The 20631-nt window shown below is 47.9% G+C and overlaps 1 protein-coding gene across 2 annotated transcripts; it reads left to right on the plus strand.

The window, feature by feature from the left end:
- The first annotated feature begins 4358 nt into the window (after positions 1–4358).
- Positions 4359–20631, plus strand: LOC115096059 (L-seryl-tRNA(Sec) kinase-like). 2 transcript variants are annotated; one of them, XM_029610589.1, is made up of 4 exons: positions 4359–4827; positions 17534–17612; positions 17703–17796; positions 20257–20631. In XM_029610589.1, the coding sequence occupies exons 1-4, from the start codon at positions 4556–4558 to the stop codon at positions 20454–20456; spliced, it is 645 nt and encodes a 214-aa protein (XP_029466449.1). In that variant the 5' UTR covers positions 4359–4555; the 3' UTR covers positions 20457–20631. The 2 variants fall into 2 exon arrangements, with proteins under 2 accessions (XP_029466449.1, XP_029466450.1); XM_029610590.1 differs by lacking the exon at positions 4359–4827 and adding an exon at positions 6405–8703.

The following is a 20631-nucleotide window of genomic DNA, read 5'->3' on the forward strand; positions in this document are numbered from 1 at the left end:
GGTCAATTATCCATTTCGGGTCACGGCTCTTCTCTTTGTTTTGTTATCTGGTTCAAAGAAAGGAGTTGCAGCGTCCCGCACGACGCTTGCCACTTGGCTCAAGGAGGCCATTGGTTCGGCGTACTTGGTGCGGGGGAAAATCACTTCCCATGGGTCTTCGGGCTCCCTCGACTCGCTCTCCAGCTGCGTCTTGAGCGGAAGCTTCTCAGGTGTAGCCTCAAGAGATTTGCAGGGTGGCTACCTGGAAGTCGTTGCATACCTTTATCCGGCATTACCGGTTGGATGTCCGGGCTCACGATTCCGGGGGTTTTGGAGAGAGGGTTCTCCGAGCGGGACTCTCTGCTTCCCACCCTCGGTAAGTTGGCTCTGGTACATCCCAGGTGTCCTGGACTGATCCTGGTACGTACAGGGAAAGGAAAATTAGTTTCTTACCTGATAATTTTCGTTCCTGTAGTACCAAGGATCAGTCCAGGATCCCGCCCGCAGGGCTTCGCTACAGTAACGGAGAGTCCGCTCATCATGTTTTCTTAGTTTTGCTGTTAGCTTGTTTAGCTCTCCCGGTTGGGGAATCCGGGTTCAAGTAGGAGTTTGGTGTTAGTTTAAAGTTAGAAGTGCATTTTCTAGCCAGTTTTGTTACTTGGTTGCATGGCTACTTTGACATTACGTATGACTGAGGGGCTGTGACTGGCACAGGGGCTTATATATGGCTCCGCCCACAAGTTTTGCTCTGTCTCCACCTACTGGTGCGGAGTCACAACCCAGGTGTCCTGGACTGATCCTTGGTACTACAGGAACGAAAATTATCAGGTAAGAAACTAATTTTCCTTTACCTCACCTGTATCTGGCCAGCACTGATAGCTCAGGTCACGTTACCTTACCTGTATCTGGCCAGCACTGATAGCTCAGGTCACGTTACCTTACTTGTATCTGGCCTGCACTGATAGCTCAGGTCACGTTACCTCACCTGTATCTGGCCAGCACTGATAGCACAGGTCACGTTACCTTACCTGTATCTGAATAGCACTGATAGCGCAGGTCACGTTACCTTACTTGTATCTGGCCTGCACTGATAGCACAGGTCACGTTACCTTACTTGTATCTGGCCTGCACTGATAGCACAGGTCACGTTACCTCACCTGTATCTGCCTAGCACTGATAGCACAGGTCACGTTACCTTACCTGTATCTGACCAGCACTGATAGCACAGGTCACGTTACCTTACCTGTATCTGAACAGCACTGATAGCGCAGGTCACGTTACCTTACTTGTATCTGGCCTGCACTGATAGCGCAGGTCACGTTACCTCACCTGTATCTGGCCAGCACTGATAGCACAGGTCACGTTACCTCACCTGTATCTGAATAGCACTGATAGCACAGGTCACGTTACCTTACCTGTATCTGAATAGCACTGATAGCGCAGGTCACGTTACCTTACCTGACTGAAAAAACTTCAGGTCTAAAGTTAGCCAGGTAAGTAAAAAAAAACCAAACAAAGCCCAAACCCTTTTGTAGGGCAGCAGCTGCTTTATTCCCCCAGCACACCCTACAGAATAATGAGGGAAATGTAATGGGGCTGTAGCTTCTCCCTCATCTCCAAACAGAATGTTGGGAATTATTAGGAAGGGAAAGGTTAATAAAACGGAAAATGTCATAATGCCTCTGTATCACTCCATGGTGAGACCACACCTTGAATACTGTGTACAATTCTGGTCGCCGCATCTCAAAAAAGATATAATTGCGATGGAGAAGGTACAGAGAAGGGCAACCAAAATGATAAAGGGGATGGAACAGCTCCCCTATGAGGAAAGACTAAAGAGGTTAGGACTTTTCAGCTTGGAGAAGAGACGACTGAGGGGGGATATGATAGAGGTGTTTAAAATCATGAGAGGTCTAGAACGGGTAGATGTGAATCGGTTATTTACTCTTTCAGATAGTAGAAGGACTAGGGGGCACTCCATGAAGTTAGCATGGGGCACATTTAAAACTAATCGGAGAAAGTTCTTTTTCACTCAATGCACAATTAAACTCTGGAATTTGTTGCCAGAGACTGTGGTTAGTGCAGTTAGTATAGCTGTGTTTAAAAAAGGATTGGATAAGTTCTTGGAGGAGAAGTCCATTACCTGCTATTAAGTTCACTTAGAGAATAGCTACTGCCATTAGCAATGGTTACATGGAATAGACTTAGTTTTTGGGTACTTGTCAGGTTCTTATGACCTGGATTGGCCACTGTTGGAAACAGGATGCTGGGCTTGATGGACCCTTGGTCTGACCCAGTATGGCATTTTCTTAAGTTCTTATGTTGTTATAATCTAACTGTGTCGCGGGCTGTGTGGCCCAATCCCTTGCCCTCTTCCCAATCCTAAAAACGTGAGGCCCGCTGAACCCCAGAAAGACTCCCTGACAGCTGTCGTTCAGTCAATTACCCCAATATTAATCAGGAAAAGTCCCGTCGGGCCGTGCGTGGGAGCGAAGGCTCCTGGGTACTCTCAGTGACTGCTTCTTACAGCAGCGCTTTGTGCAGACAATGAGGGGGAACGCAGGGGTAGAAACCTACATCTGCTTGTCACCCGTGATCACGGTGCAATTACATCTGGCAGGATCACTGCAGGGCAGGTCCTACGTAAAATTAGCACAGTGCATTGTAATGAACTGAGTTTAGGAAAAAACTATAAAGAGCAATAATGGATGTTGTTTAAAAACGCCATCTTGGACGCCCAGAGAAAATGTCAAAGGCAGAGCGAATGACTGCTAGCCTGACTTAGTGATCCTCGAGCGACTGACTGGGTTAGAAACGGGCTGAGTGGGAGGCGACAGAGGGGAGTGGTATATGAAGGAAGGGGTTAATTCTAGCAGTGGGCATCAGGATCGGACCTTGGCCCGGTTCTTTTTCAACATTTTGATAAGCAACATAGGAGAGGTTGGTCTTTTTCCCGATGAAACCAAAATCTGTGACAGGTTAGACAGCCAGGAAGGAGCGGAAAACATGAGGAGGGATCTAGCGAAGCTGAAGGAATGGTCTAAGGTCTGCAGCTAAGATTTAATGCTAAACAATGCAGACTAAAGCATTTATGGTGCAAAATCCCAAGGGAGAGGTGCAGTATTGGAGGTGAAATCCTTCTAAGGACAAAGGAAGAGCGGGATCTGGGGGTGATTGTATCTGATGAACGAAGACCATTTTAGTAGCCTCCCTCTGGAGCGACTCCATCCTGTTTATGTCCCTTTGAAGGTGGGGTCTCCATTACTGTACTCAGTATTCCCAGTGAGGTCTCACCAGGGACCTGTACAGGGGCCACATCATCTCCCTTTTTCTGCTGACCCTTCCTCTCCCTGTGCAGCCAAGCAGCTTTCTGGCTTTTACCCTCACTTTATCCAGCTGTTTGGCCACCTTAAGATCATCAGATACAGTCACCCCCAGATCCTGCTCTTCCTTTGTGCTCAGAAGGATTTCACCTCCAATACTGCTCCTCTCCCTTGGGTTTTTGCACCATAAATCGCTCCATGGTGAGACCGCACCTTGAATACTGTGTACAATTCTGGTCGCTGCATCTCAAAAAAGATATAGTTGCGATGGAGAAGGTACAGAGAAGGGCTACCAAAATGATAAAGGGGATGGAACAGCTCCCCTATGAGGAAAGGCTGAAGAGGTTAGGGCTGTTCAGCTTGGAGAAGAGACGGCTGAGGGGGGATATGATAGAGGTGTTTAAGATCATGAGAGGTCTTGAACGAGTAGATGTGAATCGGTTATTTACTCTTTCAGATAATAGAAAGACTAGGGGGCACTCCATGAAGTTAGCATGGGGCACATTTAAAACTAATCGGAGAAAGTTCTTTTTCACTCAACGCACAATTAAGCTCTGGAATTTGTTGCCAGAGGATGTGGTTAGTGCAGTTAGTATAGCTGTGTTTAAAAAAGGATTGGATAAGTTCTTGGAGGAGAAGTCCATTAACTGCTATTAATCAATTTTACTTAGGGAATAGCCACTGCTATTAATTGCATCAGTAGCATGGGATCTTCTTAGTGTTTGGGTACTTGCCAGGTTCTTATGGCCTGGTTTGGCCACTGTTGGAAACAGGATGCTGGGCTTGATGGACCCTTGGTCTGACCCAGCATGGCATGTTCTTAAATGCTTTAGTCTGCATTTTTTAGCATTAAATCTTAGCTGCCAGACCTTACACCATTGTCTGTAATCCATTCTGTGATTCAGTTTGAGTTAAAGGACATAAAATCAAATCTAAATACATAATAAACTAATATTCTTCTGAAAAAGATTGGGGGTTTGTATATTCTTGCTACTTTTGAGGTATTTGAATGTCTCTTCTTATTCCCTTCTTTCTATAGCGTATACGTCTCATCTCATAAAGCTTCGGCTCTCTCTCCTGGAAGTGCGGCCTACAGAACTGCAGAGACTTTATCACCTTTTTTTACATTTTAGTAAACACAGCTTTCCTTATGCAGCAACATCTCTCAGGCACAAGACACTCTCTCTTCATATTGTTTGTTACCTTAAGACCCTCACTCATGATCAAGGCAAATTCTCTCTTCTCAGTGTCTCATGAAAGCATTTATCATCATTAATTTCACTCTGACAATCCATACCAGAGCAGACATCATTAACCTTTCTTTTCAAATCCTTCCAGATTCCCTGGGATTTTGCCAGCTGTTTGTGGACTGCTCTCTGGAGACCTGCCTGCAGAGAAATCGCCGCAGAGACCCACCTCTCCCAGATGGAACAATACTGCTGATGGCTGAGAAAATACAAGTACCAAATCCAGAAAAAAACCCCTGGGAAAAGAACAGTATAATGCTGAGGAACGGGGAGGATAAGTAAGAACAGGGTGTGTGCAGGGACTCTTCCAGGCCAGGGTCTCGCTCATGGCGCTGCTGGACAGACGGTGAATAAGAGCCGTGCTCCCTATCACTAGTGACTCTCAGATACGTGGAACGAGGGCCTCGTTGGGAGGATAAGTGAGAACAGGGTGTGTGCAGGGACTCTTCCAGGCCAGGGTCTCGCTCATGGCGCTGCTGGACAGACGGTGAATAAGAGCCGTGCTCCCTATCACTAGTGACGCTCAGATACGTGGAACGAGGGCCTCGTTGGGAGGATAAGTGAGAACAGGGTGTGTGCAGGGACTCTTCCAGGCCAGGGTCTCGCTCATGGCGCTGCTGGACAGACGGTGAATAAGAGCCGTGCTCCCTATCACTAGTGACGCTCAGAAACGTGGAACGAGGGCCTCGTTGGGAGGATAAGTGAGAACAGGGTGTGTGCAGGGACTCTTCCAGGCCAGGGTCTCGCTCATGGCGCTGCTGGACAGACGGTGAATAAGAGCTGTGCTCCCTATCACTAGTGACGCTCAGATACGTGGAACGAGGGCCTCGTTGGGAGGATAAGTGAGAACAGGGTGTGTGCAGGGACTCTTCCAGGCCAGGGTCTCGCTCATGGCGCTGCTGGACAGACGGTGAATAAGAGCCGTGCTCCCTATCACTAGTGACGCTCAGATACGTGGAACGAGGGCCTCGTTGGGAGGATAAGTGAGAACAGGGTGTGTGCAGGGACTCTTCCAGGCCAGGGTCTCGCTCATGGCGCTCCTGGACAGACGGTGAATAAGAGCCGTGCTCCCTATCACTAGTGACGCTCAGATACGTGGAACGAGGGCCTCGTTGGGAGGATAAGTGAGAACAGGGTGTGTGCAGGGACTCTTCCAGGCCAGGGTCTCGCTCATGGCGCTGCTGGACAGACGGTGAATAAGAGCCGTGCACCCTATCACTAGTGACTCTCAGATACGTGGAACGAGGGCCTCGTTGGAAGGATAAGTGAGAACAGGGTGTGTGCAGGGACTCTTCCAGGCCAGGGTCTCGCTCATGGCGCTGCTGGACAGACGGTGAATAAGAGCCGTGCTCCCTATCACTAGTGACTCTCAGATACGTGGAACGAGGGCCTCGTTGGGAGGATAAGTGAGAACAGGGTGTGTGCAGGGACTCTTCCAGGCCAGGGTCTCGCTCATGGCGCTGCTGGACAGACGGTGAATAAGAGCCGTGCTCCCTATCACTAGTGACGCTCAGATACGTGGAACGAGGGGCCTCGTTGGGAGGATAAGTGAGAACAGGGTGTGTGCAGGGACTCTTCCAGGCCAGGGTCTCGCTCATGGCGCTCCTGGACAGACGGTGAATAAGAGCCGTGCTCCCTATCACTAGTGACGCTCAGATACGTGGAACGAGGGCCTCGTTGGGAGGATAAGTGAGAACAGGGTGTGTGCAGGGACTCTTCCAGGCCAGGGTCTCGCTCATGGCGCTGCTGGACAGACGGTGAATAAGAGCCGTGCTCCCTATCACTAGTGACTCTCAGATACGTGGAACGAGGGCCTCGTTGGAAGGATAAGTGAGAACAGGGTGTGTGCAGGGACTCTTCCAGGCCAGGGTCTCGCTCATGGTGCTGCTGGACAGACGGTGAATAAGAGCCGTGCTCCCTATCACTAGTGACTCTCAGATACGTGGAACGAGGGCCTCGTTGGGAGGATAAGTGAGAACAGGGTGTGTGCAGGGACTCTTCCAGGCCAGGGTCTCGCTCATGGCGCTGCTGGACAGACGGTGAATAAGAGCCGTGCTCCGTATCACTAGTGACTCTCAGATACGTGGAACGAGGGCCTCGTTGGGAGGATAAGTGAGAACAGGGTGTGTGCAGGGACTCTTCCAGGCCAGGGTCTCGCTCATGGCGCTGCTGGACAGACGGTGAATAAGAGCCGTGCTCCCTATCACTAGTGACTCTCAGATACGTGGAACGAGGGCCTCGTTGGGAGGATAAGTGAGAACAGGGTGTGTGCAGGGACTCTTCCAGGCCAGGGTCTCGCTCATGGCGCTGCTGGACAGACGGTGAATAAGAGCCATGCTCCCTATCACTAGTGACTCTCAGATACGTGGAACGAGGGCCTCGTTGGGAGGATAAGTGAGAACAGGGTGTGTGCAGGGACTCTTCCAGGCCAGGGTCTCGCTCATGATGCTGCTGGACAGACGGTGAATAAGAGCCGTGCTCCGTATCACTAGTGAGGCTCAGATACATGGAACGAGGGCCTCTTTGGAAGGATAAGTGAGAACAGGGTGTGTGCAGGGACTCTTCCAGGCCAGGGTCTCGCTCATGGCGCTGCTGGACAGACGGTGAATAAGAGCCGTGCTCCCTATCACTAGTGACTCTCAGATACGTGGAATAAGGGCCTCGTTGGAAGGATAAGTGAGAACAGGGTGTGTGCAGGGACTCTTCCAGGCCAGGGTCTCGCTCATGATGCTGCTGGACAGACGGTGAATAAGAGCCGTGCTCCGTATCACTAGTGACTCTCAGATACGTGGAACAAGGGCCTCGTTGGGAGGATAAGTGAGAACAGGGTGTGTGCAGGGACTCTTCCAGGCCAGGGTCTCGCTCATGGTGCTGCTGGACAGACGGTGAATAAGAGCCGTGCTCCCTATCACTAGTGACTCTCAGATACGTGGAACGAGGGCCTCGTTGGGAGGATAAGTGAGAACAGGGTGTGTGCAGGGACTCTTCCAAGCCAGGGTCTCGCTCATGGCGCTGCTGGACAGACGGTGAATAAGAGCCGTGCTCCCTATCACTAGTGACGCTCAGATACGTGGAACGAGGGCCTCGTTGGGAGGATAAGTGAGAACAGGGTGTGTGCAGGGACTCTTCCAGGCCAGGGTCTCGCTCATGGCGCTGCTGGACAGACGGTGAATAAGAGCCGTGCTCCCTATCACTAGTGACGCTCAGATACGTGGAACGAGGGCCTCGTTGGGAGGATAAGTGAGAACAGGGTGTGTGCAGGGACTCTTCCAGGCCAGGGTCTCGCTCATGGCGCTGCTGGACAGACGGTGAATAAGAGCCGTGCTCCCTATCACTAGTGACTCTCAGATACGTGGAACGAGGGCCTCGTTGGGAGGATAAGTGAGAACAGGGTGTGTTCAGGGACTCTTCCAGGCCAGGATCTCGCTCATGGTGCTGCTGGACAGACGGTGAATAAGAGCCGTGCTCCCTATCACTAGTGACGCTCAGATACGTGGAACGAGGGCCTCGTTGGGAGGATAAGTGAGAACAGGGGGTGTGCAGGGACTCTTCCAGGCCAGGGTCTCGCTCATGGCGCTGCTGGACAGACGGTGAATAAGAGCCGTGCTCCCTATCACTAGTGACGCTCAGATACGTGGAACGAGGGCCTCGTTGGGAGGATAAGTGAGAACAGGGTGTGTGCAGGGACTCTTCCAGGCCAGGGTCTCGCTCATGGCGCTGCTGGACAGACGGTGAATAAGAGCTGTGCTCCGTATCACTAGTGACGCTCAGATACGTGGAACGAGGGCCTCGTTGGGAGGATAAGTGAGAACAGGGTGTGTGCAGGGACTCTTCCAGGCCAGGGTCTCGCTCATGGTGCTGCTGGACAGACGGTGAATAAGAGCCGTGCTCCGTATCACTAGTGACTCTCAGATACGTGGAACGAGGGCCTCGTTGGGAGGATAAGTGAGAACAGGGTGTGTGCAGGGACTCTTCCAGGCCAGGGTCTCGCTCATGGCGCTGCTGGACAGACGGTGAATAAGAGCCGTGCACCCTATCACTAGTGACTCTCAGATACGTGGAACGAGGGCCTCGTTGGAAGGATAAGTGAGAACAGGGTGTGTGCAGGGACTCTTCCAGGCCAGGGTCTCGCTCATGGCGCTGCTGGACAGACGGTGAATAAGAGCCGTGCTCCCTATCACTAGTGACGCTCAGATACGTGGAACGAGGGCCTCGTTGGGAGGATAAGTGAGAACAGGGAGTGTGCAGGGACTCTTCCAGGCCAGGGTCTCGCTCATGGTGCTGCTGGACAGACGGTGAATAAGAGCCGTGCTCCGTATCACTAGTGACGCTCAGATACGTGGAACGGGGGCCTCGTTGGAAGGATAAGTGAGAACAGGGTGTGTGCAGGGACTTTTCCAGGCCAGGGTCTCGCTCATGGTGCTGCTGGACAGACGGTGAATAAGAGCCGTGCTCCGTATCACTAGTGACGCTCAGATACGTGGAACGGGGGCCTCGTTGGAAGGATAAGTGAGAACAGGGTGTGTGCAGGGACTTTTCCAGGCCAGGGTCTCGCTCATGGCGCTGCTGGACAGACGGTGAATAAGAGCCGTGCTCCGTATCACTAGTGACGCTCAGATACGTGGTGAGCAGGGAGATTGGGTGTGGCACATTTATTTAACGAGTTTTATATACCGACGTTCACTGGGAACATCACATCGGTTTACATTCAAACATGAACTAAGCTTAATGCGCTTTACAGAGAAGGCGATGAAACATTCAAACATTAACTAAACTTAGTACGCATACAGGTTATAAAAGGTCTTGAGGGTATGGGGGCTCCATGGGAGGGGGGAGGTGTAGGCTGTATACAGACTATAAACTTCAGAGAAGGGGTGGAGGGAACTTGGGATGAAGTAAGGCGGAAGGCAGGGCAGGGGGGTACAGGAAAGAGGCCGAGATTAGAGAGGGGAGAGGTTGTAGGGATTCAGGTTAAGAACCTATTATGATTGGAAAATTTACAGCTTAGACGAAATGAGATTATGTAGATTGAAAATGGTTGGAGCAATGTTTCAAAGAGATAACAGGAGATGAGGTTACAAAGGTACCCTGCAAGTTCCCCCAACAAAAGCCACGCGACTATCATCCACCAAAGAACGAGCATTCTCTACGGCAGGTCTAACTATCTGGAACAATATGCCCACGGACCTCAGACTAGAACCTTGCCTTCGAACTTTCCGCAAAAAACTTAAGACCTGGCTCTTCCTCCAGGCCTTCCCCTAACTTTCTAAGCCATTAATTGTCAACCGGACAGGACTCTGCTTTACTGGCTAACGCCCCGCCATGTTTAGACATTATAATTAAGCCGCCGTTTCTTTTGTTTCATTGCCTTTTCTAGTTCTCTTCAGTTACACTGTCCTATACCTCTGACTAGCCTAGCCTCCAAGTTATCTACCCTTGTTATATGTAACTTCTGCTTCTAGTGAATTGTTCTTGTTTAAGTTATACCCTTTGTTACATGTAAACCGATCTGATATAAAATTTTTTCATGAAGGTCGGTATAGAAAAGTGTTAAATAAATAAACTACTTACAAAGTAAGGTATGCAATAGGAGAAATACGATAAATGGGCTATGTCTAGGGCATAGCAGGATATATACAGATTAGAGCTGTTCTCACGTGCCACTAATCTGCATAGAAGTAATAACCTTACTGCCCAGCTAAGCCTGCACATGGTGGAAAGCAGATCTGACGCTGTCCGGGTATTGTTCATATTCAACATAAAAAGTCCTAATGGGTAAGCAGGAGCCATTCATCCACCCCCTCCCCCAAAACAAACTCTCCAAATAATTACAGATATATTGGGATCCCACAACAGTCAAAATAATTACAAATTACAGCCCATGACAGTCTGAAGGCCCTCCCCCCAGATATTAAAAGGGAAAGAAAACACAAGGCTTGCCATACTGGGTCAGACGAAGGGTCCATCGAGCCCAGCATCCTGTTTCCAACAGTGGCCAATCCAGGCCACAAGAACCTGGCAAGTACCCAAAAACTAAGTCTATTCCATGTTACCATTGCTAATGGCAGTGGCTATTCTCTAAGTGAACTTAATAGCAGGTAATGGACTTCTCCTCCAAGAACTTATCCAATCCTTTTTTAAACACAGCTACACTAACTGCACGAACCACATTCTCTGGCAACAAATTCCAGAGTTTAATTGTGCGTTGAGTAAAAAAGAACTTTCTCCGATTAGTTTTAAATGTGCCCCATGCTAACTTCATGGAATGCCCCCTAGTCCTATTATTCGAAAGTGTAAATAACCGATTCACATCTACCCGTTCTAGACCTCTCATGATCTTAAAGACCTCTATCATATCCCCCCTCAGTCGTCTCTTCTCCAAGCTGAACAGCCCTAACCTCTTTAGTCTTTCCTCATAGGGGAGCTGTTCCATTCCTCTTATCATTTTGGTTGCCCTTCTCTGTACCTTCTCCATCTCAATTATATCTTTTTTGAGATGCGGCGACCAGAACTGTACACAGTATTCAAGGTACGGTCTCACCATGGAGCGATACAGAGGCATTATGACATTTTCCGTTTTATTCACCATTCCCTTCCTAATAATTCCCCAAATTCTGTTTGCTTTTTTGACTGCCGCAGCACACTGCACTGACGATTTCAATGTGTTATCCACTATGACGCCTAGATCTCTTTCTTGGGTTGTAGCACCTAATATGGAACCCAACATTGTGTAATTATAGCATGGGTTATTTTTCCCTATATGCATCACCTTGCACTTATCCACATTAAATTTCATCTGCCATTTGGATGCCCAATTTTCCAGTCTCACAAGGTCTTCCTGCAATTTATCACAATCTGCTTGTGATTTAACTACTCTGAACAATTTTGTATCATCCGCAAATTTGATAACCTCACTCGTCGTATTCCTTTCCAGATCATTTATTTATATATTGAAAAGTAAGGGTCCCAATACAGATCTCTGAGGCACTCCACTGTTTACCCTTTTCCACTGAGAAAATTGGCCATTTAATCCTACTCTCTGTTTTCTGTCTTTTAACCAGTTTGTAATCCACGAAAGGACATCGCCTCCTATCCCATGACTTTTTAGTTTTCTTCGAAGCCTCTCATGAGGGACTTTGTCAAACGCCTTCTGAAAATCCAAATACACTACATCTACCGGTTCACCTTTATCCATATGTTTATTAACCCCTTCAAAAAAATGAAGCAGATTTGTTAGGCAAGACTTCCCTTGGGTAAATCCATGTTGACTATGTTCCATTAAATCATGTCTTTCTATATGCTCTGTGATTTTGATCTTGAGAATAGTTTCCACTATTTTTCCCAGCACTGAAGTCAGGCTCACTGGTCTATAGTTACCCGGATCGCCCCTGGAGCCTTTTTTAAATATTGGGGTTACATTGGCCACCCTCCAGTCTTCAGGTACAATGGATGATTTTAATGATAGGTTACAAATTTTAACTAATAGATCAGAAATTTCATTTTTTAGTTCCTTCAGAACCCTAGGATGCATACCATCCGGTCTAGGTGATTTGCTACTCTTTACTCTGTCAATCTGGCCTACTACATCTTCCAGGTTCACAGTGATTTCGTTCAGTTCGTCTGACTCATCACCCCTGAAAACCATCTCCGGAACTGGTATCTCCCCAACATCCTCATTAGTAAACACGGAGGCAAAGAATTAATTTAGTCTTTCTGCAATGGCCTTATCTTCCCTAAGAGCCCCTTTAACCCCTCTGTCATCTAATGGTCCAACCGACTCCCTCACAGGTTTCTTGCTTTGGATATATTTTTAAAAGTTTTTATTATGAGTTTTTGCCTCTATGGCCAATTTCATTTCAAATTCTCTCTTCGCCTGTCTTATCAATGTTTTACACTTACCTTGACAATGCTTATGTTTTATCCTATTTTCTTCAGATGGATCCTTCTTCCAATTTTTGAAGAATGTTTTTTTGGCTAAAATAGCCTCTTTCACCTCACCTTTTAACCATGCTGGAAATTGTTTTGCCTTCCTTCCACCTTTCTTAAAGTGTGGAATACATATGGACCGCGCCTCTGGTTTGTATTTTTAAACAATGTCCATGCCTGTTGAACACTTTTAACCTTTGCAGCTGCACCTTTCAGTTTTTTTCTAACTATTTTTCTCATTTTATCAAAGTTTCCCTTTTGAAAGTTTAGTGTTAGAGCTGCAGATTTACTTATTGTCCCCCTTCCAGTCATTAGTTTAAATTTGATCATGTTATTATCACTGTTGCCAAGTGGCCCCACCACCGTTACCTCTCTCACCAAATCTTGTGTTCCACTAAGAATTAAATCTAAAATAGCTCCCTCTCTTGTTGGTTACTGAACCAATTGCTCCATGAAGCAATCATTTATTACATCCAGGAACTTTATGTCTCTAGCAAGTCCTGATGTTACATTTACCCAGTCAATATTGGGGTAATTGAAATCTACCATTATTATTGCACTGCCAAATTGGTTTGCTTCCCTGATTTCTCTTAGCATTTCATCATCTGTCTATTTTGTCCAGGTGGATGGTAGTATACTCCTATCACTATACTCTTACCCAACACACATGGGATTTCTACCCATATAGATTCTACTGAGCATTTAGTCCCTTGTATGATCTTTATCCTGTTGGACTCTAAACCCTCCTGGACATAAAGTGCCACACCCCCACCAAGTTGATCCTCCCTATCATTGCGATATAATTTGTACTCTGATATAGCACTGTCCCATTGGTTATCCTCCTTCCACCAAGTCTCTGTGATGCCAATTATGTCAATCTCATCATTCACTGCTATACATTCTAATTCTCCCATCTTACTTCTTAGACTTCTGGCATTGGAATACAGACATTTCAAAGTGTGTTTTTTGCTTGTTTTAACAACCTGCTTTTCAGTTGTTTGGGATAATTCAGAAATCATTAGCTTTGGTGATTTTTTACATATAGGCATATGAACTATGTTTGCATTTAATGGAACCTCTCTGTTGGGATGCCCTAATTCTAATGCATCATTAGTATCCTTTGAAGATATCTCTCTCCGAACCATGCGCTGCTGAGCGACTGTCGGCTTTCCCCTTTGTTCTAGTTTAAAAGCTGCTCTATCTCCTTTTTAAAGGTTAGCGCCAGCAGTCTGGTTCCACCCTGGTTAAGGTGGAGCCCATCCCTTCAGAAGAGACTCCCCCTTCCCCAAAAGGTTCCCCAGTTCCTAACAAAACTGAATCCCTCTTGCACCATCGTCTCATCCATGCATTGAGACTCCGGAGCTCTGCCTGCCTCTGGTGACCTGCGCGTGGAACAGGGAGCATTTCAGAGAATGCTACCCTGGAGGTTCTGGATTTAAGCTTTCTACCTAAGAGCCTAAATTTGGCTTCCAGAACCTCCCTCCCACATTTTCCTATGTCGTTGGTGCCCACATGTACCACAGCAGCTGGCTCCTCCCCAGCACTGTCTAAAATCCTATCTAGGTGACGCGTGAGGTCCGCCACCTTCGCACCAGGCAGGCAAGTTACCAGGCGATCCTCACGCCCACCAGCCACCCAGCTATCTACATTCCTAATAATCGAATCACCAACTATGACGGCCGACCTAACCCTTCCCTCCTGGGCAGTAGGCCTTGGGGAGATATCCTCAGTGCGAAAGGACAATGCATCACCTGGAGAGCAGGTCCTTGCTACAGGATCCTTTCCTCCTGTACCAGGGTGATGATCTCCTACTGGGAGACCTTTCTGATCCAAGGCAGCATTGGTGCTGTCAGAATGGATTTGGGACTTGACTTGTATTACGCATTGTATGCGGATCATTTTCACAGGAGAGGTTTACATTTTTCAAACTGTTGGAGACATTGCTGTTTGCTCTTACATCATACATTTGGAAGCTTTTTTTGTTTCTCAGGACAGCAGTACATCTCCTGGATGTGGGGTTCTCATATGGATGTGTTTTGGGATGGGAGAGTAGGGGAGTGGATGTGTGTGTGTATGACGTGATGTGTGCATTGCTTAAAGATGTACATTAGAATATAAGTTATGAATATTTATATTATGTTTAAGGGTGAAAGTTTGGGAAAAGGCAGATTAGGTTATTTACCTTTCTTACTCTTATTATTAGGATTTTTGATATGTGATAAACCTTATAAAAGTGATAAGTCGTGAGCTACTGTGAGAAGCTGTTCCCTTGGTTTTCGTTATTATATTTTGTCAGTCTGTGTAGGGTTTGTTGTGGTTTTTATTGAAGATATAACTGGATAACATTTCAGACCTTCAAGCTCGATCCCCCCAGTCCTCCTAACTCCCAAAATGTAAAAAAATGAAGTGGGCAGGAGAGACCTAAGGCTGCTCCTCCCAGGATACTGAAGCCAAAATCTCTGAGCCTCCTCCACCCGAGCCAGAAGCTTTAATCACAGACTCCTGCCGGAGCCGCTCCCGGCAGGTTCCTCGCCGGATAACGCCGCTGCACTCCACAGCACCTCTGACTTATCCCGCTACGGTTTTACTTGGATAAGTTCTGAGTGGTGAAATTGTTGGGATTTTCTGTCTGGCAAAGTCTGGACAAACGTTTTGAATACGGACCCCCAAGTATTCCCCCTTCTTCCCAACAACTCCCCCTGCTGCTCATAATCAATCAGTAATGACTGTGGAGTTTAATTATCAAAATCAATTAGGGGCAGGGTGTGCAGCCCTGGGGGGAGGGGGCACAAGGCTGAAGGATTTGGGTAGTGGTTCCCAGTCAGGTTCTCAGGATATTCGATATAAAAGCCTGGTGGGAAAAGGTTCGGGGATACAGATTTTATTTCAAGTTTCTGCAGCTACTGCCATTGTACAAAGATCACAGCATCGTAAGCTAAGGGGTAGAGAGGGGAGGGGCTGGCAGCTGGGCAGAGGGTGGTGGGGAAGAGGGGACTTCTGTTCCTGAGCAAGTGATTGAGACAGACAGACAGGGGCTGCATGGCAGGAGTTGGGAGGAGAGGAGGTTGCTGTGGGCTGGGATTAGGGGAAGGGTCCCTGTATTCTGCTATGGTTAGGGGAAGGATCTCGGTACTTTCTGTGCTTTGGTTAGGGGAAGGGTCTCAGTACTTTGGGTTGTGATTAGGGGAAGGGTCTCAGTACTCTCTGGGCTGTGATTAGCGGAAGGGTCCCTGTAGTCTCTGGGCTATGATTAGGGGAAGAGTCCCTGTTGTCTGTGGGCTGGGATTAGGGGAAGGGTCCCTGTGGGCTGGGATTAGGGGAAGGGTCCCTCTGGGCTGGGATTAGGGGAAGGGTCCCTGTAGTCTCTGGGCTATGACTAGGGGAAGGGTCCCTGTTGTCTGTGGGCTGGGATTAGGGGAAGGGTCCCTGTAGTCTGTGGGCTGGGATTAGGGGGAAGGGTCCCTGTAGCCTCTGGGCTGGGATTAGGTGAAGGCTCCCTGTAGCCTCTGGGCTGGGATTAGGGGAAGGGTCCCTGTAGTCTCTGGGCTATGATTAGGGGAAGGGTCCCTGTAGCCTCTGGGCTGGGATTAGGGGAAGGGTCCCTGTAGCCTCTGGGCTGGGATTAGGGGAAGGGTCCCTGTAGTCTCTGGGCTATGATTAGGGGAAGGGTCCCTGTTGTCTGTGGGCTGGGATTAGGGGAAGGGTCCCTGTAGCCTCTGGGCTGGGATTAGGGGAAGGGTCCCTGTTGTCTGTGGGCTGGGATTAGCGGAAGGTTCTCTGGGCTATGATTAGGGGAAGGGTCCCTGTAGTCTCTGGGCTGGGATTAGGGGAAGGGTCCCTGTAGCCTGTGGGCTGGGATTAGGGGAAGGTTCTCTGGGCTATGATTAGGGGAAGGGTCCCTGTAGTCTGTGGGCTGGGATTAGGGGAAGGGTCCCTGTAGCCTGGGATTAGGGGAAGGTTCTCTGGGCTATGATTAGGGGAAGGGTCCCTGTGGGCTGGGATTAGGGGAAGGGTCCCTGTAGCCTCTGGGCTGGGATTAGGGGAAGGGTCCCTGTAGCTTGTGGGCTGGGATTAGGGGAAGGTTCTCTGGGCTATGATTAGGGGAAGGGTCCCTGTGGGCTGGGATTAGGGGAAGGGTCCCTGTAGTCTCTGGGCTGGGATTAGGGGAAGGGTCCCTGTAGCTTGTGGGCTGGGATTAGGGGAAGGTTTTCTGGGCTATGATTAGGGGAAGGGTCCCTGTGGGCTGGGATTAGGGGAAGGGTCCCTGTAGCCTGTGGGCTGGGATTAGGGGAAGGTTCTCTGGGCTATGATTAGGGGAAGGGTCCCTGTGGGCTGGGATTAGGGGAAGGGTCCCTGTAGTCTCTGGGCTGGGATTAGGGGATGGTATAAGAATGCTGTCAGCGGCTTGCTTGAAGACTTAAAAATGTTACTGTGATAGGAGGCTCGAAAGTGTATCTGATGACTTTCACATTAGACGATTTATGGAAACATGTTTTATTTACCTGAGGGAAGGCGTGACATAAGAAGAAAGGTTGATATTGAGTAAGCCGGTGAGCGGGAAAGCTCTGCGGGCCAAGGTTATGTAGATAAATGTAAGGCAGGCATTTTCCCGGCAGCCAGTGCTGCTTCCTTTTACCCCAATAACTTGCAGCCATTGAGCGGGGGGAATTGAGTTCTGTCTGGCTAACTCCAAAACTCAATGTCTATCAGACTCAGTATTACTGGGGGTCGTGACTGAATTTGGGATCTGGTGCCCTAAGGAGGTTTTTGGGGGTTTTTTTTTTATCTCCACCCTCCCTTTCTCTCTGTTGCTTGCATGAGACACAAGAAATTGCCCTCCTGGTCAGACCAAGGGTCCATCAAGCCCAGCATCCTGTTTCCAACAGTGGCCAAACCAGGCCAGAAGAACCTGACAATTACCCAAACACTAAGAAGATCCCATGCTGCTGATGCAATTAATAGCAGTGGCTATTCCCTAAGTCAGCTTGGTGTTGTATGACTTCGGTGTTCATTTACAGGTTGCTGCTTCTCTTTACAATCTGTGATGCTGTTTTACAGCCCAGAAGTGGAAGACTTGTTATGCATGGCCTTGGAAAATCCTGTGAGAGAGTTTCAGGAAAACACTGCTGCTGAGAAGGTAAGTGTGTGGCACTCTGTCTGCTGGAGCATGCGGATGGTGTTGCATGGTTCTGTACTAATCCTCTCCTTGTTTTGGGATCACTTCCAGGATGCCGATCGTGCTGTGTGTGCAGCCAGTCTGCTCCATCAGGCCGACCAGGCTTTGCGGAAAATTATCTCCGAAACTATGAGGATGGCAAAAGGTACCCGAGTGGCTGAATATGAACCCTTTCAGGTTGCAATGGGGTCGATGTTACAGAGATTTATCTACCTGTTTAAAGAAGTGGCTCCTTTGGCCGGTTAAATCCGTGCAGATTCAGTAGGGTGAAAAAGGAGTGGGATTGGAAATGTTCCTAGGGCAGACTTTCAAACGATAACCTCACTTAATAATTTTTAGGCAGATTGTCTGGGAACAGGTGCAGGCTGAGCTGCAGCCTCCCTGGGTCAGGAACGTTCTGGGGAAGGGGAAGCCTATCCTGACGTGATGGAGGGGACTCGGCCATTCAAAACGGAGCGAGAGCAGCTTTCCCATGAGAGCATGAGGGACAGCAGACACTTGTTCAGAGTGAGGCATCTTCTAAGGATACTGTCACAACAGGAAAGCCGAGTATCCCGATAGAGTGGCTGTGCTAAGGCCTGATTTAAATACAGAGCAAATACGAATGATTGCAAATTACCTGCATGAGCTGCCAGGAAGCTGCTTGTTGTGAATAGAAATAAAAAGAAGTCTGTATGCAAATGCTATAAATCTAAAAATTGAGATTGGAGAGTTGGACGGTGCGGCACTAACTGAAGACAGAGGCATAGTAGGAGGGGCGGGCAAGAAATCCATTAAATAAATGCCAGAGACCTGGTGGAAACCGTGCACCTTTGTAATTGTTTTATGACTACCCTTGCCTCATTTACTTGTAGGTATTATTTACACTAGCGATACATACTCTAAACCTAGCTCCTGCCTGTATCGACGCATTACGATAGGCTGAATGTTCTTGACTTTTAACATCATCTGCTTTGTGACTACCTTGTATTGCAATGATAGGGCAGATGAAATTGGTGGAGAGGCACCACTACATGTCAAGCATGTGGTGAAGAAACTGCACTCTGGAATCTTTATGGATAGAAATTGATGGGGGAACGAGGACAGACTGTGAAATGCTAACAGAGCTTAGACAGGCTAATAAAATATACAGGGAGATTTCAATTTCTCCATATTAGAGAGCTAACGTTCTTAGATGCCATTAATGACTGCTACATGGAGCAACCAACTAGAGGTGAACTACTTTACATCTAGTTTTCACTGGAATACAAGACCTGATACAAAGGGTAAAGGTGGTAGAAGTGCTTGGCAGTAGTGATCATGATGTAGTTATATTTGACACAATCACTGGAAGGAGGATATTCATTAAAACTACTGCAGCAACTTTTACCTGTAAAAAGGGAAACTATGATAAAATAAAGAAATGAGAAAAAATACTAAACTGAATAGTTGTGAGGGTCAAAAGTGTGGACATAGTATTTTAAACAATCGTGGAAGCCCAGATAAAATGTATTCCATGCATTAAGAAAGGTAAAAGGAAGACCAAACAGACAGCATGGTTAAACGGAGGTTTTTAAAGAAAAGAAGGCATCTTTCAAAAAAGGGAAGGCAGATCCAAATGAGAAGAAAAAAAATATAAGCACTGGCACATTAGATGTTCAACGTTAATAAGGCAGGCCAATAAAGAATTTGAGAAGTAATTTGCTACAAAATCTACTCATAAAATCTTTTTCAAGTATATCAAAAGCAAGAAGCTTGTGAGGGATCATTGGGACCAGCAGATGAACAGGGGGCAAAAATGGGCACTCAGAGATAACAGAGCCATAGCAGTAAACCTAACTAATAATACCAAGTCCAGGTATACAATGCTGAATTCTGTACTGGGAGTTACTGTCAGGAAGAGGACCTTGGAGTCCTTATGGATAATACATTCAAATCCTCTGCCCGATGTGTGGCGGTGGTAAAAAAGCAAATAGGATGTTAGGAATGGGGAATAAAACAGAAACAAGAAATGGATCTGCTCTTTGGGATCTGGCTTGGCCCCTGTAAGAGACAGGCTGCTGGGCTGAGCCAGTATGGAGCATCTTGATTTAAAGAGCATTTGCATTTTGCTAATCCAAAACGTTCTCGCACAGAACAGCGTAAAATACAGGCAAGTAAGTATCATCTGCTTGGGTTAGCATTGGACTAAGATGTGGCTGGGTCACTCACCAGTACATTCACCAAGTCATTCTGTTCCTTTTGCTTTGTAAATTATGGACCTTCCTCATCGTTCAGCGCCTCGGCGGAATATAAAGATAAATGTAGCACATATACACGAGTGAATGGGCAAGGTGGCTCACATCATTATTACAATTCAGATACAGTAAAGTCCTTTCCCCAAGGAGCTTACAATTTATGACTTGCCCAAGATCCCAAGGAGCGTCAGGAATGTGAAGCCCTGGTGCTCACTGCTTCTCGCCAGGGATCTGGTCACCCTGGTCGTGTAAATAGCAAGCTGACCCCACTCGTTTTTAGGTTTCTGCCCCCTGCAGTGTAAAGGGGTCGTTATGCTGAGGCTTGGGATTAGCCCCTCTCCCTGACGCTCAGTGATTTACCTCAATTTCTTGGTGATTTCTTACTTTAGAGAACGTCCCAGCCAAGGGCATGAAGACTTTGGCAGAAGAACTGGGCAAGCTGAAATGTCAGAGCCTGGACGACTTGCGCCATGGAAGGTTTCTGGATCCAGCGTCTGAACACCATGGCAGTGACGTGCAGGACACGGTGGCGCGGTTTCTTCAGAAGACGGACGGGCTGCTGCAGGAATACATTGGCAGCCCCCAGTGAGACGAGAGCGTGGACACCGTGGCTTCCTTTCCTTGACTCGTTTTGGTCCAATAGATGGACATCAGCCAGCATTGCTTGCTGTGCACTCCCTGGGGGTGGAAGAAGGACCCTAGCAGGAGAAGGTTACAGCACCGGCGTGCTATATAGCATGGTATATACCCGCCTCATCTCCATG

The sequence above is a fragment of the Rhinatrema bivittatum genome, chromosome 7 (genome assembly GCF_901001135.1).
Source record: "Rhinatrema bivittatum chromosome 7, aRhiBiv1.1, whole genome shotgun sequence".
Classification (NCBI taxonomy): domain Eukaryota; kingdom Metazoa; phylum Chordata; class Amphibia; order Gymnophiona; family Rhinatrematidae; genus Rhinatrema; species Rhinatrema bivittatum.